This window comes from Ptychodera flava, chromosome 15 (genome assembly GCF_041260155.1).
Source record: "Ptychodera flava strain L36383 chromosome 15, AS_Pfla_20210202, whole genome shotgun sequence".
Lineage (NCBI taxonomy): Eukaryota > Metazoa > Hemichordata > Enteropneusta > Ptychoderidae > Ptychodera > Ptychodera flava.
In genome coordinates, this window is record NC_091942.1 from 16756796 (window position 1) to 16772959 (window position 16164).

Genomic DNA, 16164 nt, shown 5'->3' on the forward strand with positions numbered 1-16164 from the left:
TCACATTGCAAATACACAAATCTCCTTGTGAATACAACTCACAGAGAGATCAGCTTTATTAAAACAGTGAAGCCGATCATGTTATCATGTTTTCAAAATCGTTTTACCATGGGTTTGTTTTACCTACATGTTCCCAAAACAAATATCAAATACACATTTTTCAAAAACCTCAGAAGAGAAAACAGTAAATATTTTCAGAGCAAAAGTCCTCCCTTCCTGGTTCTTGGTGGTGTTGTCTATTTACATGTTTACGTCATGGTTTTACTTCATTTTTACTTCTTTTGTTTTCTTTGGAAGTTAATTAAGATATATTACATTTACACAGTCAACAATGAGATGGAAAGTTTTGAATATACCGAAATGAAAAAATGTCAAACAAGACATTTCTTTTCTCCTTTATTTTGAAGAGATCAAATGCACAGGCACAATATGATCTTTGTGCTGCATCTTACCATTGTACAGATCTGTAAGTAAATGAACAAATCAATGAATCAATGGACTTCACTTTTCCGGGCTCACTATACTATTCACATTAACAACTTCAAAATATCAAAAATACCATCAGAGAATTTGTAACTCACTGCTGCTGTGTGGTGCTTTGTTGTTTTGCTTGTTGAGGTTGTTTTTGTACTTTGGACTTTTCTAACATACTCTTGCTGAGTACATCCAGGTCATCAAAAGGCGATGGCTTGCTTTCTGTAGCAGTGGCAGCAGCAGGGGGTGGCTTGGTTGGTATCGAAGATGAAGTGCTTGTCAGCGGCCTCACGGGTATGCTACCAAAACCCTGCATAGGTCCACCAAGGGCATTGTGTCCCATTCCCATTGGAGCCATCTGTACTGGCTGTCTCATTGCACTGCCACCAAATGCGGCAAAATTTTGCTGTGAGGGAGGAAGGCGGTAACATATAACTTCAGATTAAGTGGTAAAAGCAAAACCTTTAAGGTAAAATGCGCCTCTAGTGCAAAGAATTGTGAAAATTTGAGTCCGAATAGATGTCCTTATGTACATTCTACCTTGTTTTACTGTACTTTTCAATTTTTTAAAGCAAGTGTTTTACTCTTCTATCCTGGAAAGTTAAAAGCATTGTATCATTTAACACCTCTTTATCAATACACTGAATTCTTTAATTCTAGTGATTTTTATCTCTAAATTTATTCCGTGATGATATTTTTAATTTCACTTTTCACAGCCAAAGTTTTTACTGTGCTAGTGAAGTTCTTGGCATAACATAAATCACAACAGTTCCACATATAAAGTTTGTGACGAAAATGTCAGAAATATCATCGAAGATATTCACATATGAAAAGCAGTGATTAACAACATCGCTCTGTAAAGATATATCCATGCTGTAAGTGTGTAATTTCTTTGGATCAGGGAACTTGTTTAAGCTCCATAAGCTGTATCTTTTGGCTATTTTTTCAGAACTTTTGTTTTGTGGTTTCCCTACACTTTCTGCATTGAATCCCTAAACTGTAATTTAATGCCAAGTATTTAGCATATCAACACAACCTATGTGAGTATAATCTACATTGTTATTGTTGAAAATTGTATTCAAGTCCGGACTAGAATTCATTTGTAAACAATAAACAATCACTACACACATACAAGCTGTGTTGACAAAAGAATACTCAAAATTTCAGCATGACAAACGGATTAGGGTCAGCTACAGTAGTTGATATACAGAAGCAGAATACTGAAAAACTTGCCAAAAGTTACAGCTTATGTCCCCTAATACGGTATATTGATGAAAGTACTATACTTTTTGTTATGCTATACAGTAACTGTCACAAGATAGCACATTCAGATCAATGAGGGATTCTTTGAATGTTTCCGGGAATAGTAAATCGTATAAAAGAACTAGCTAAATCTAGAGACACAATATGGAAGGATGGACATGCTGCTGTGTAAAATTTGCATCAAATGGTTTATACACAGTGTTAGCCCAAAAAATAATGTTTCAGTATAGACTTTAATACATGAACTTATTTACATAATATGTACAAAGATTTTGTGTGAATCATATGAAGGGTGGAAAAAATCATATTTTGTCAACCAGGGGCTAAATGTCATGTTCTGAAATGGCACAGTCTGAACACAAAAATATGTGCCAATATATGTGAATTATGAATTCTGAAAAGACATGCTTAATTGCTGGTTTATATCCATGTACAGATGCCAGAAAAAGACTAAATAATGAAATCTTGGATACAGTCTGTCTTTGCCTCGAAGATTAACAAGTCATTTGTCATTAACTAATGTTAATTCCTATTTTACATCTCTTGAATGCCTTGGTTTTCACCAGTTGATTTCTACACCTACCAGAGTGACCAGCTCATCTGAAACATTAATTGACCATATCTACACTAATATTATACAGTATCCAATTCATGCCGGTACTTTATTACAGATATTTCGGACCATTTTCCAGTTTTATTGTCATAGAAAATATGACAACAAATCTCTCAAAACAGTATAAAGTCTCATATAGAAATTACAAATTCTACAATTCTACTCGCTTCTGTGAAGATCTAACTCATGCTCCGTGGGATCGAGTTTATAACTGTAAGGATGCAAATGAAGCATATAATAATTTCAGAGTGTTTTCGATGAGTTGTGCAATAGACATGCTCCCATTAATGTACAAATTCGCAGTACAAAGAAAAACCGGAAACCATGGGTCACTAATGCAATTAAAAAATCAATTAATACAAAACACAAATTGCATAGTAAAGTGCTCAAATCAAACTTTGATGTCATTGTTGTTGATAGATATAAGAAATTTAGAAATGTGTTGTCTACTGTTCTCAGGAAAAGCTAAACAAATGTATTACAACAGCATTTTTATGGAAAACAAGGGTAATACCAATGTAATTTGGAAAACTATCAAGCAAGTCCTCGGAAGTCATGAGGAAAAGGCTAAAAATACCTTGCCAGACAGCCTACGAGTACTGACAAATGGAGTGCATAATACATTGTCAGCAAAACCTGACATAGTAAATGCATTCAATAATTATTTCGTCAACATTGGACCTGACCTTGCCAACAACATCGATTCTCCTCATAAAAACTTTAATAGTTACCTCACTGAACCCAAAACACATTCCTTTTTTATGTCCTCCACTACACAATCAGAAGTTCATAACATCATTTGCACCCTGAATCCAAAAAAGGCATGTGGGCATGACAAGATGCCAGCCAGACTTATAATTGACGGGGAAGCTATAATATCAAAACCCTTGGCCTATATATTCAATCTGTCATTTCAGACTGGAATTTTCCCCAATCTCTAAAAATAGCCAAAGTCACACCAATCTCTAAAAAAGGCACAACAGATGATCCCGGAAATTATAGACCTATATCAGTATCGCCCCTGTTAAGTAAGATTCTAGAAAAAATTGTCAATGCACGCTTAATCCAGTACATAGTAAAAAACAATATTTTATATGAGCATCAATATGGATTTCGTCATAAATACAGCACAAAACTTTCAATTGTAAATCTAATCAATTATCTTATCAAACAACTTGATAATGGCAAAGTAACACTCGGTATTTTCCTTGACTTCTCTAAAGCTTTTGATACAATCAATCATGAATTCTTCTTTCTAAACTTTCTCACTATGGTATTCGAGGTCTTCCTTTACTTTGGTTCAGAAATTACTTACACAATAGATCCCAACTAGTCTCTGTCAATAATAATGCCTCATCATTCCTTAATGTTACATGTGGAGTACCACAAGGATCTGTCCTTGGACCTACCCATTCTTACTATTTATCAATGACATTGCCCGTTCCTCCACATACTTCAATTTTAGATTGTTTGCTGACGATACCAATCTATTTCATACTTTCCCTGCTAACCAAGTTAATATAATTTAAATACTGTCGACATTCACCTCAATACTGTAGTGGACTGGTGCAGGGCTAACAAACTTACTGTAAACTACCTCAAAACAAATTACATTGTCTTCAGAAATCATAACAAACATATTTTCTTGAATGGTACTCTACACATCAATAATACAGTTATCAATGAGGTTGAAGTGACATCATTTGTAGGTATTCACATGGACAGACATCTTAAATGGTCAAAGCACATTAAAATGATTAATTCTACTATCAGAAAAAAGGTTGGCATCCTTTTCAAATTGAGACAGTTTTTACCACGCAATATCCTTATTCTTCTATACAAAACTTTCATCCTACCACACATCACTTATGGTCTTGAAGTTTGGGGTTCAACATATTCCTCACATCTCAATAGTATCTTTCTTTCGCAAAAAATGGCAGTCAGAGCTATAACTTTCAGTGACTTCACAGCAAACTCAGCTACTCTTTTCAAACAACTTAATATTCTCGATATATACAAATTACATAAATTACATATCAGTACATTCATGTATGATCTTATAAATAATAACTTGCCACACAGTCTTACAACATACTGTCAGTTGCCTTCTCATTGCTACAGTACTCGTCATAAAATTAATGGTAACCTTTATGTCCCAAGTGTCAACACTTCCTTGGGTAAATTCTCGATATCATATACAGGCTGCATCTATTGGAATACATTACCTAAACAAATTAAAACAAAAACCACTAGAAGTTCGTTCAGACACTCCCTTTCAAGTCTCCTCATACACGGTTAGTGTTTTACATGACGAAGAGTTATATTCAACTTTACAAATATGTATATCATAGATATATAAATATATATATTTCACTATACATTTTGTTTTTTGGGTTTTTTTTGTTTTTGTTTGTTTTTGTTTTTGTTTTTTGGTTTTTTTTTTTTTTATTTTACATATTTTCTACTTATTCGTAATGTATTTTTTGTAGTTGTTCTTATTTACTTAGTTAGTTACTTAGCACTTTCAAGTCTACTTTTACACGATTGTTTTTTGGGTTTTTTTAAGTGATGAAGAGTTATATTCAACTTTACATATATGTATATCATATTTAAATATGTATATATTTTATATACGTTTTTTTTTTTCTCTCTTATCGTTTTCTTTTTTACGCATTTCTACTTACTCGTAATGTATCTATTTAGTTATATATTTATTTATGTAGTTGTTCTTTTATTCACTTAGTTACTTTGTTACAATTAGGTTACTTTGCAATCCCACTACTTTCATGTACACTACCCTCGATATACTTCAGTTTTCTTTTTTCTTCTTCGTTTCCTTGCTTTAACATCAAATGGCTTTGGGAACGGACTAGACTAGCATTTGCTATTTTCCGTTTCCATTTACCCTTTATCACAGCACAACTCAGATGTACATTCATCATTGAATTGTAATATTATTATGATTAAGGGTAATAAAGATTATTATTATTATTATTATCATTGACAATGACATAGTCCCCATTGTAATAGGAGTATTAGTCTTGATGGGGCAGGGAAATGTGGTCATTAAGAAGTATCACTGGAGTGTATATGTTGAGATCTATTGGCACATAGGTCTATGTCATTGTTCCCAATTTGAAACACATGAAGCATGTCTAAGTTATGGTTCTAAATCGGGAAAAAGATCAGACCTTTAACTGTATTGGCCAGCCAAGAAATACATATGCGCATAATAATGAGGTACAAGATGCGACATCTTAAGGTCTAATATCCTATCAGAATTGGAGGGTATAGATATAAAGGACATAGCACTTGTGGTTACGTATTTATCGACATAAACGTATATTTCAGGTCAAAGGTCATCGAGGTCACATGACATTTGGTCAAAAAATTTCTATCCTATAGTTATCCCTATATACCAAAAATCAGACATCCAGCTCTATGGGCTTGCTCAAAATTAGATATACGCATAATTAATGAGGTAAAGTATGAAGCATCATAAGGTCTCCCATCATACCATATATACAGGGCTGTCAATTATAGCCGGTCACCGGCGGCAAATCGCCGTCTGACACAGGTCTTGCCGCCGCCTGTTTTCCCTATTCACGGCCTGCAAGACTGATCTTTTACGTTATGAATTCCTTCCTGTCCCGATTCTACCGTTGGCTGCGCTGTGCTACAACCGCACAGAGGCGCAGCCCCAAGGACTCATTGATAGCCAATTTCTGATTGGTTTCAATCGGTATTATCAAAAACTTTTGCGTGTTCTGATTGGTTTTCGGAATAACACGATCGATATGGCTACAAAGAGAACAGGCACGTTGGATTTATGGGTCCAAAAAAGACCCCGAAAGGCTAACACCAGCTCTGGAGATAAAGGTAATGTCAATATTTTTTAAATCATTTTATTTTCCTGAGGAATTTCAGTGATCGGGGGTTCAATCCGTCAATGGTATAGCATGCATTGCATGTACTAATGTAGAAGACATGCCGCGTCTGAGCAATGTGCCATAGCATGTGTATATTTAGCGACCGGAATTTAGATTTGTTTTCCGATTTGCAGATCGTGAATACTCTTTAGATCTGAATGAGTAAGCAACGTTTACTCGGCGAAAAAAAAACTTTGCGGGGGCTGACATAATTTTTAGGGAGTTCTGACAGCAACTGAATTGTTTGCACCGAGCCGTTTTTTTGAAACGTATACTTAGCACACATGCTGTACGTGTACCCTGGTTGTGGTTGTTTCGAAGGCCCGATCCCGAGTATCGAAGTTTGATAAATATTTTCCGACATCTGTGATCTTTTCTCAACGGCAAATATTGGTATTCCGATCCTTCAAAGTCTTTTACAAAGACCGACATTTTTTAATGTTTTGTTTTTGTGTTTTTTTTTTTGGGGGGGGGGGGCGATCACAAAATTTAGTTAGGCTTGACTTTCGCGGTATCGTGCATGTACGTACGATGAACAATGTTTTGAATATGGACATATGCCGTTGCCGCGTTGCGCATGTTGTGAGCCAACCCGCGTGACCGGTGTGGGTTGCGTCAAAACTCGGACTGCTGTCGCAATAAAATACTCATCAGGAGAAAAGATTTGATCTTAAACTTTCACGTGCAAGGATTTACTACGTAAATAAATCAACGTACTCTCAATCGATCGTTACTCACGACCACATGCTTTGTCGATTGAGAGGCTGACGGACATACGCACTCATTAGTGGATGTAAACTTGAATATGTAATTACTTGAGTGTATGACGTAGCGTCTACTCAAATTGTCCCGAACGGTCTCGTGTTACCCCATTGAATTTTCAAACTGGGAATTCATAGCCGGTATCTCTGAGGAGGGGTCTTGAAACAGACAAAGTGAAATTTTGCAGTAACAGCCAGACAGAGATCGAAAAATATCTGCCGATACGACATCAGTTTGCAGTGGGGACAAGACCTTTTTTTAATTACCATCAGCTGTTTTTGAATGGGAACGTATTACAATGGTTGAATGTTTTACACAAATTACATGTATAGTTTTCTAGCTGTATATGGTGATAATATGCCATCAATAATATTTATTTCTTTATTGATTCATCAAGTTTTTTATTTGTGTTGTGTGCACTTTATTTTTACATTCCATAGCAATTGATTCTAAATATATAGACACAACGGAAAAACATCCAGATTATTTTGAAAAATGTGTGACTTTAATATTTTCTCATGAATCATGGTATGTTCCCACAGTATCTGAAGATTTATCTGCTAATAGCCGTGGATCTGAAAATTCACATCCATGCTGTATAGAACCCAGTGTTGATGCTGAGGCAGGTAGATTGACATGCAATGCAGAAAATACAAGGGATCTCACACAGAATGCTGCAGCACTTGGTATGTAAACAGGGTATATTTGTCAATCTTTGTATTTTAATATCAACTGTTAATCATTCAATATCTGATAACAGGTGCCCATGAAACTTACTGTATTGAAATGCAATGCTGACACTTTTACAGGTATAAATCATGAATTCTGAAAATATTTGCATTTTGCTCACTTACTACTCAACATTGTGTCATATTCATTTATTGCTGTATGTCTGGAACGTTTTTATTTTCAGTGAAATTGAAGTGAATCTAATGCTCTGTTTGCCTTCATATTTTTAGGAAGTTCAACCACCAGGCCTGCTGGTGCCAGTATGTGTGTGCAGTCCAAAACCAATGTGGTTCATAATATAGAATCTGAAAACACCAGGCCATCCACTACTAGTGCCGGTCCCATGGACTCTTCCACGGTTCATCAAAATAAGCCTTTTTGTGTTGATCAAGCAAAACCAGTTGATCCAGTTGAAATAATAAAACTCATTGAAACTCAATTTCCAGAGACTTATAACATACACCAGCATGATATCTGCAGGGGAAAGGGGTGTACTAACTTATCAAATGAGGACACCATGAGGATAAGTCACCAAAATAAGCGTAGAGAGTACTTTTCACACACTTGGCTTTTTGATCCTGATCTTGCTTATTGCAAAAAAACTGGTATACAGTGGCTGGTTTATAAGGAAAATGAGGGAATGTTCTGCCTCCTCTGCAGAAAGCACTGTACAATGAATGTGAAAAATAAATCTGAGGAGTATAACTCCAAACCTGCTATTCGTTTCCGTAAACGTGCAATTACTGACCATAAGAATAGTAGCAAACACAAAGATGCAGTGGAGGCAGAACTAACCTCAAGAGTTTCACTGTTTGAAAAAATTCATCAAGAGATAGCAACAAGCCATCATTCTTCTATCTATAATGCCTTTTTGGCAGCATATTGGCTTGCGAAAGAAGAGTTGCCCAATGTAAAATTTTATTCCTTGATAAGTTTACTCCAGAGTATTGACAATCATATGAAACATTTCAAATACTCAAGCAGGGGAACTGCCAGAGAAATTATGCTGATACTTGGTGAAGTTCTTAGGGAAGATGTAGCTGCTCGAGTCAATGATCATGCAAATTGCTATGGCATCCTCACAGATGAAGTAACAGATATAGCTACAATAGAAGTGAATGTTACTTTCATTCAGTATGTTGAAAACTCTGAAGTAAAGACAGATTTCCTGTTTGTTGACAATCTCCTTGAAGAATCACACTCTGCAAATGCTGACACGATTGTAAAAGTACTCATAAAAAACCTCAAGCAGCTACATCTTTGCCCTCAAAAGATGTCTTCTTTCGTATCTGACGGTGCCTCTGTGATGATTGGCAAAAGAAATGGGGTAGCTGCCAAATTGAGACGGGAAGTAAATTCTTCACTGATAAGTTTGCACTGTGTTTGTCATCGCTTAGCTTTGGCATGCACAGACACAAATGCCGACATCAAATATATCAATAAAGTACATGATTGGCTTGGCTCACTATGGAGGTTTTTTGATGACTCCCCTAAAAGGTTAGCTATATACCTGGATATTCAAATGCAACTCAGGGAAATTTGTCTTCCTGTCACAGGAACAGAGTCTAGTGTTGAGAACCCACGTGTAGCTGTGGAGAGGAGACTAAAAAAAGCATGTTCAACACGATGGTTATCATTTGACAATTCAATAAGATCCCTATATCAAGACTACTTGGCTGTTTTACTCACTCTAAATCACTTGGCTGAAAATGAACCAAAAGCTAGAGGTCTTTTAGCTGAATTCAGAAGTGCAAAATTCATGGGAGTTGTGTACATTTTGAGGGAAATACTTCCTGTGCTGTCAATTTTGAGTAAAATCCTGCAAAGTGGCAGCATTCATTACAGTGAGCTACAGCCAGCAATTGACAAAACTGTAACCAAACTACAAAGCTTATCAGAGTCAGGGGAGCCTATAGACACCCTGAAGAAAGATCTTGATCCAATGACAGGCAGGCTAAAGTTACTTTCTAAAGTTGTGGATGATCAAGCTGACTTGGAGAGTCATGATGATGGTTTGAAAAGTCAGCTACGCATGGCTAGCGGAAATGGCATTGCCTTAAGCAACAAGGTAGAGGGTGAGTTGAGGGTAATTTTAGACAAGTACGTATCAAGTCTCACAAATAATATTGAAAGTCGATTCACAGAGGGGTTACCTGTCCTCAATGCTTTTGCAATTTTTGATCCATGTCTTATGCCGCAGAAAGGTACCATAGAATTTACAAACTATGGAGAGGATAAGATTAAAATCATTGGGCAACACTTCTTCAAAACTGATGCTCAGGAATGTGAACAGCTCTTTGATGAGTGGAGGTTGTTCAAATATCAAATAGTCAGGTGGAAAGCAGACTTGTCTGATGTGATTGAAAAACCAACTGTCTGGTGTTTGAAACGCTTGCTGTCATTAAAGAGTTGTTTGCAGTATACACACCTTTGCTACATTGCAGAAGTTGCTTTAGCAACACCAATATCTAATGCCTGGCCCGAAAGAGGGGCAAGTGCAATAAAACGAATTAAAACTAGACTTCGCAGTTCCCTCAAAATGAACATGTTGGATTGCTTGTTGCAAATCTCAGTCAATGGACCAAAACTTAACACACCAGAGGTAAACACTGTAATTAATAATGCAGTGAAGAAATTTAATGACAAAAAAAGGAGATTACAGGGAAAATTTGTGGCTGCTAAAGAGTTTACTAAACCTTCCACTGAACCTTCTAACGTTGTTCCAGAACCTGCCACTGAAATACATGTAGCTTCTGAAGCTACAACTGAAGAAATAGTTTCAGCAGATGTAGTTTCTGAAGTTACAGTTTCATCAGAATCACACAATATTGAGGTATTGTCAGCTGATACTGCCATACAAGCCTTGGGCTTAGATGAGTACTCCAGTGATTCGGATTATGGTTCAGATTATGATCTTGATTAAGCAGGTTGTAATTCAAAAGAATTTGTATGCAAATAATAATAACCTGGCATATCAATAAACATATGAACTCTGTAATACCTTCTGTTTGTCATTCTTAATCTAGTGCTAAAATTCTTTCATAATTTATATCACAAGATCCAATTTCATGTTACTTTGATACCTCATGCAGTTATGTTAAAATTGACAGTAAATTGCCCTCAAAAGTGCCACCACAGGCCACCAATTGAAGATTGTTGAATTGTTCTTCCACTTGTACCCTTCTATACTTAAAACTTTGACAGCCCTGTATATGAAGGGTGTACCACTCGTGGTTACTGAGTTATGGACAAATATGTATATTTGGGGTCAAAGGTCACCGAGGTCACGTGACATTTTGTCAAAAAAATTGTATTGCTAAGTTATCCCTATATACCAAAAATCAGACCTCTAGCTCTATTGGCTCACTCAAAATTAGTTATGTGCATAATTAATGAGGTACAATATGTGGTGTCATAAGCTGTCCCATCATACCATATATGAAGGGTTTAGCACTTGTGGTTACTGAGTTATGGACAAATATGTATATTTGAGGTCAAAGGTCACGTGACATTTTGAAAAAAAATAGTATTGCTAAGTTATCCCTATATACCAAAAATCAGACCTCTAGCTCTATTGGCTCGCTCAAAATTAGATATGTGCATAATTAATGAGGTACAATATGTGGCGTCATAAGCTGTCCCATCATACCATATATATGAAGGGTGTAGCACTTGTGGTTACTGAGTTATGGACAAATATATATATTTGAGGTCAAAGGTCACCAAGGTCACATGACATTTTGTCAAAATATCTGAGATATCTGCGTGAACGGATGGACTCACGGACGGACATGACCCAATCTATAAGCCCCCTGGACTTCATCCGTGGGGACTAAAAACTGTGTCACTGCATCCTATTTGCAATATGAATACGATGAGAAACTAAATTTTTATTTTTCTTGGCCTTATACATGGGAGTCTATGGACTGCCTTATACATGGGAGTCTATGGAGAACTGCCTTATACATGGGAGTCTATGGAGGTGAAAACTAAAAAGTCCTCTAACACGGCCAAATTTGATCGCATTGTGAAACAAATCGACGTGCATCTGTATGGGGTAGGGTACTATCCTTGTGCAAAGTTTGAAAGAAATTGACCTGGGCATGTCTGAGATATCTGCGTGAACGGACGGACGCACGCACGGACGCACGGACACGACCAAACCTATAAGTCCCCCCGGACGGTGTCCGTGGGGGTTAACGATGTATTGAAAACTGTATTGGAACAATGGAGACAAGTGTTTCCTGTGTTGAAAATCAAAAGATATTCACGGGGTCTATGAGAGTTACTGGTACACCAGCATTTATTCAATGGCATGAATGAGGAACGAATTACTATTTTCAATGAAATACATGCAGATTATGCTACCTCTATAACAAGATTATCTGTTTCATCAGTATAGGGTAACTGTCTGCATTGTTTTCAATGGACTAGGAACATACAAAGGGGTAAAAATGGTCAGCAGATCCACGATGGGTAGGGTAAATGTGTATGGACTCACTCTGCCTCATACTAATTACTGCCCGTGACTGCCCGTAGCTGCCCGAGGACTGCCTGAGGCTGCCCGAGGAGCAACTAGGCCAAATTTCGCCAATTAATAACACTAAGCCAATAGCTTGAACTTATATTATGCCTGGCTAACCAAAAATATCATTGATTTAGTGTTTTCTTTAGCGGCTTTAGAACCCGAAAGACGCCGGGCTTTCGACGAGAAAGACGTCCCCATCTTGATTGTGAGATCATACCATTCAGTGCAAGGGGTGGCAGGCTATCAAGGTTAATGTACCACCTCTCGGACTAAATGGTATGATCTCACTACCAAGCTGGCGGATGTCCTTCGAGCCGGGCCGTCTTCAGAGTTCCAAAACCGCCGGAGAAAACATCAGGTTAACGCCAAATCAATGATATTTTTGGTTGGCTGGGCATGATATAAACTGAACCTATTGGCCTAGTGTTAAAATTGGCGAAATTTGGCCCACTTTTTCCTCGGGCAGTGCTCGGGCAGTTCTCGGGCAGCTACGGGCAGTCACGGGCAGTAATTAGTAGGACCGCACTCTGCCGCATGCAAAGCATTACCTTGAGGTAGAAAGTGCCTCAGATACATACCTTCAGGCATTCAAATTTCATCAATATTTTTGGCCTGCCACTTGTGTCGCCTCATTTTAAAGCTCTTGGTGTTAGAAAAATGTTTGCCGTCTTAGTTCTTTTGAAAATTGAAAATTTTATTTTTCCCAATAGTAACAAGTTAACACAGGGATGGCAGCCATTTTGACTTTCAAATATTCGGAGATCATAGTTAATTTGTTTCTCCAGTACCAAATTTTGCGCGCTGACCCCTGATTTTTATTCTTGATTTGGTAAGAGAGTGCCTCAACTGGCTTTTACTGACAAAATTTCAAATGACTGGATACTACATTTGTATAGATAAAACTGTGCTGTTTTTGTGACGGTTTGTAAAGAGTCTTTTTGAATTAGATTAGAGGCTTAGCTAACAATGATCAAAATTGTTCATTATCAATACCAAAAACAGAGGCATTGCATTATTTGAATCATACAACTACATAAGTGCAAATGTGCAAGGTGGTAGCATTTCATCTACTTTTCATGTGCTCAGATTCAAGTAATCAATTACCGCAGCAGTATTACGGTATATTTTCATATGGAGATGTCTGGCACGTTGTTTTGGGTATTGAATGAGACATCATTATGTGCTTTACCGTGATGCTAGAAGGTTTGGAACTATCTATGGACATGATGTGTAGAGATTTGATTGGAGCAATTTGAATGTTATATTTCAAAGTTCGCATCAAACACATTTTATGTGATTGCTCAAATTGTTTTAAATACAGACTTGGTACAAGTCTGTGATTGGTCAGAATAATGGCAGAGGGCTGTCAATCCTTTTGTATTTGTTGTATGTCACTGTGTAAATAGTCCCTCCAGCCACCAGTACTGTGCAAGGATGCCATGTCAGTGAATACGGCAGAAACTAACTCACTTCTGTGCAGACTCAAAGGTAACACGTAAACCTGGCTAGGCTGTCACTTTTCAAATAGGTTTGTATGAAATAGGAGAGGCACACAAGAAACAATTGCAATGATTTGATTATTTAAAAATTCACCGTGTACCTGTTCCTGGATTGGAAAACGACATGGGTCAAACGATGCAGGAGTAAATTAAGTTCTGTATCAGCAAAGTCAAATTGTAGGCAGATGAGATCCAATTTTTAAGAAAATTTCTCAATAATTCTAAGAACTTTTCCTACCTGTGTCGGAAATGCTGCAAATGTTTGTGTGACTGGTTGTGGCTGGCTGCTGAAACCTTGAGGTGCCCCCGCCAACACTGGCTGAGAAGTGGGCTGCTGGTGGTGGTTGGGAAAGCCTGGTGCTGGGCTGGCCATGGCTGCTGTGGTTCCCAGTAAATCAGTCAGGTCTGAACTGTAGTTCTCCTTGGGTTTCTGGGCTTGTGCTTCTGCATCATTCAAACCTGGATTTCAAAGAGAAATTAAGATAACCATGTGACATGTTATGAAAATACTCACTTTAAAAGTATTGTTTCAAACAGAAGAGATTGAAAAACATCACATTTCTTCATTTCTATTGACAAGTGTTTTGTGTTGGTTTTGGTGCTAGAAATTAGCCATGGTGAGACAAAGATTTTGGTGTCTTAGACACTGTGACCCTTTGATGCTGTTGTTTCAGAACTCTGCGAAGATCCTTCATCAGTCCCTTGCAGTTATAAATATTCTTTCATTCATGTTTTTGTTGTACGGTGTTCTTACAATGATGTTAGAACGTCTGTGTTTTGATCTGTCGACCTTTGTGTTGAGGAAGCATTACACTTTGTTGTTGGTAGTTTGTTTGTGCGTTGTGTTCATGTACTGTAAACAACACCTTTGGAAGAAAGAACAGAAAGCCTTAGGTCTGCAGTAGTGTTGAGTAATAGTGTTGAGTACACCGTCTGTGACAATCTCAAATCAAAAATTACTTCTTAATGTCTGGGAATTTCAGACACACTTTAGAAACATTTCATTTGTGGTTCACCATACAAAAGACACACAGGCAGGCACATGTAATTCAACATTTGATGTCACAAAGAATAAGTGTAATCAATACTTACTTGTTAATTGGAAATGATACTTGAAACGACTTTCAGGTATTGTCTTAAACTTTAATGTCAGAACACAATCAGCAGTATATTTTTGAAATAAAATTTGCATTAAGATAGTATGCGCCTCGAAAGTGATAGACTTAAATTTTTGCACAAACTTTCCTTGAGGAATCTTTCAACCATTCTCTTTCAAAATCAAGAATAAAAATCGGGCATCACCGTGAAAATTTTGGTACTAGGGAAACATATAACTCAAGATTTACTGATATTTAAAATTCAAATGGCCGCCATCCCTCTGTTATCTAGATTTACTTGGTCTCAAACTTACCATCATTTGATAGTGATACCGGTACCCTAACCACTGCCCTATGGTATCTCCATCATTACCTGCTAACCGGCTCTTTGCTTATGTCATTGCCAAACTGATGCAAACCTCAAGACTGATACAAGTATATTAACAAATCATCATAAAGTGTTTGGACTACGAGTGTTACAATACTCAACAAATATGCTATTTTGACAAGCCAAAACAACTTCCTTTTGATTTTATTTACATCTAATAAATGCCCATCGATAGCCTGAATATCTGAATTTCAAATCATATACTTCATGTGGTATGACCCATGTATTATTAGGAAGTATTGTTATTGTGAAAGAAAACAGGCTGAGAAAGAACAAAATTCTCAGGACCTGATCTAAATTTAGTGTACAGACCTAAAGATGATAGCTGGTCTTCTAGAAGTGCTGCACTGCTGGACACAGGCTGTTTCTGTGCTGTAGTGCTTGCACCCGCCGCAGCCGTTCCGTTCTGTGAGTCTGTTAAATGAGACAACACTGATGGCGTATCTGTGAAGGCTTCCCCGGATGCACCCAGTAACACACTATCCACATCAAGCAATGAAGACCCCACACCGCCTGGCAGGGCAAAAATCATGAGAACGGCAAGCTTTACAGCAAGATGAGGTGACAGGGAATGAAAGACAACACTTGGCCATAAGTTATTTGTTTCTCATCCTAGATTCCTTGCACAAACGATGAAACCATGCAGTCATTTGTGTTTTGTATTTTGGGGTTTTCTTTGTTGTGTTTTTTTGGGGGGTGTGAACAGATCCAATCGCATATGTAGAAAACAATAAAACTGGAATGTTTATTTGAGTTGGAAAAGGCAACATGAAGCAAGAAAATGAGTTTACTGTTCATGCCTGTACCATAGGTACATTTTCTATAATGTGTAGAGCACTGTCACTTTATGGTCACTTTTTTAATCCTTTGAGTGTAGTAATT

General features: G+C 37.2%; 2 protein-coding genes across 6 annotated transcripts in view; one reads left to right on the forward strand and one right to left on the reverse strand.

Moving 5' to 3' along the window:
- Positions 1-16164, reverse strand: part of LOC139151353 (ADP-ribosylation factor-binding protein GGA1-like) — a 39557-nt gene that overhangs the window by 5950 nt on the left and 17443 nt on the right. For 2 of the 5 annotated variants that reach the window (XM_070724060.1, XM_070724059.1), the window contains 3 exons: positions 15595-15696; positions 14036-14256; positions 582-880 (listed from right to left, as the gene is read on the reverse strand). In XM_070724060.1, the coding sequence (XP_070580161.1) occupies positions 582-880; positions 14036-14256; positions 15595-15696 (622 nt within the window). Of the gene's footprint in view, positions 1-581; positions 881-14035; positions 14257-15594; positions 15796-16164 lie in introns of all 5 variants that reach the window. The other 3 variants (XM_070724058.1, XM_070724057.1, XM_070724061.1) reach the window with 2 other exon arrangements.
- Positions 5929-10768, forward strand: LOC139151352 (zinc finger protein 862-like). The gene is made up of 3 exons (XM_070724056.1): positions 5929-6229; positions 7584-7727; positions 8001-10768. The coding sequence occupies exons 1-3, from the start codon at positions 6148-6150 to the stop codon at positions 10691-10693; spliced, it is 2919 nt and encodes a 972-aa protein (XP_070580157.1). The 5' UTR covers positions 5929-6147; the 3' UTR covers positions 10694-10768.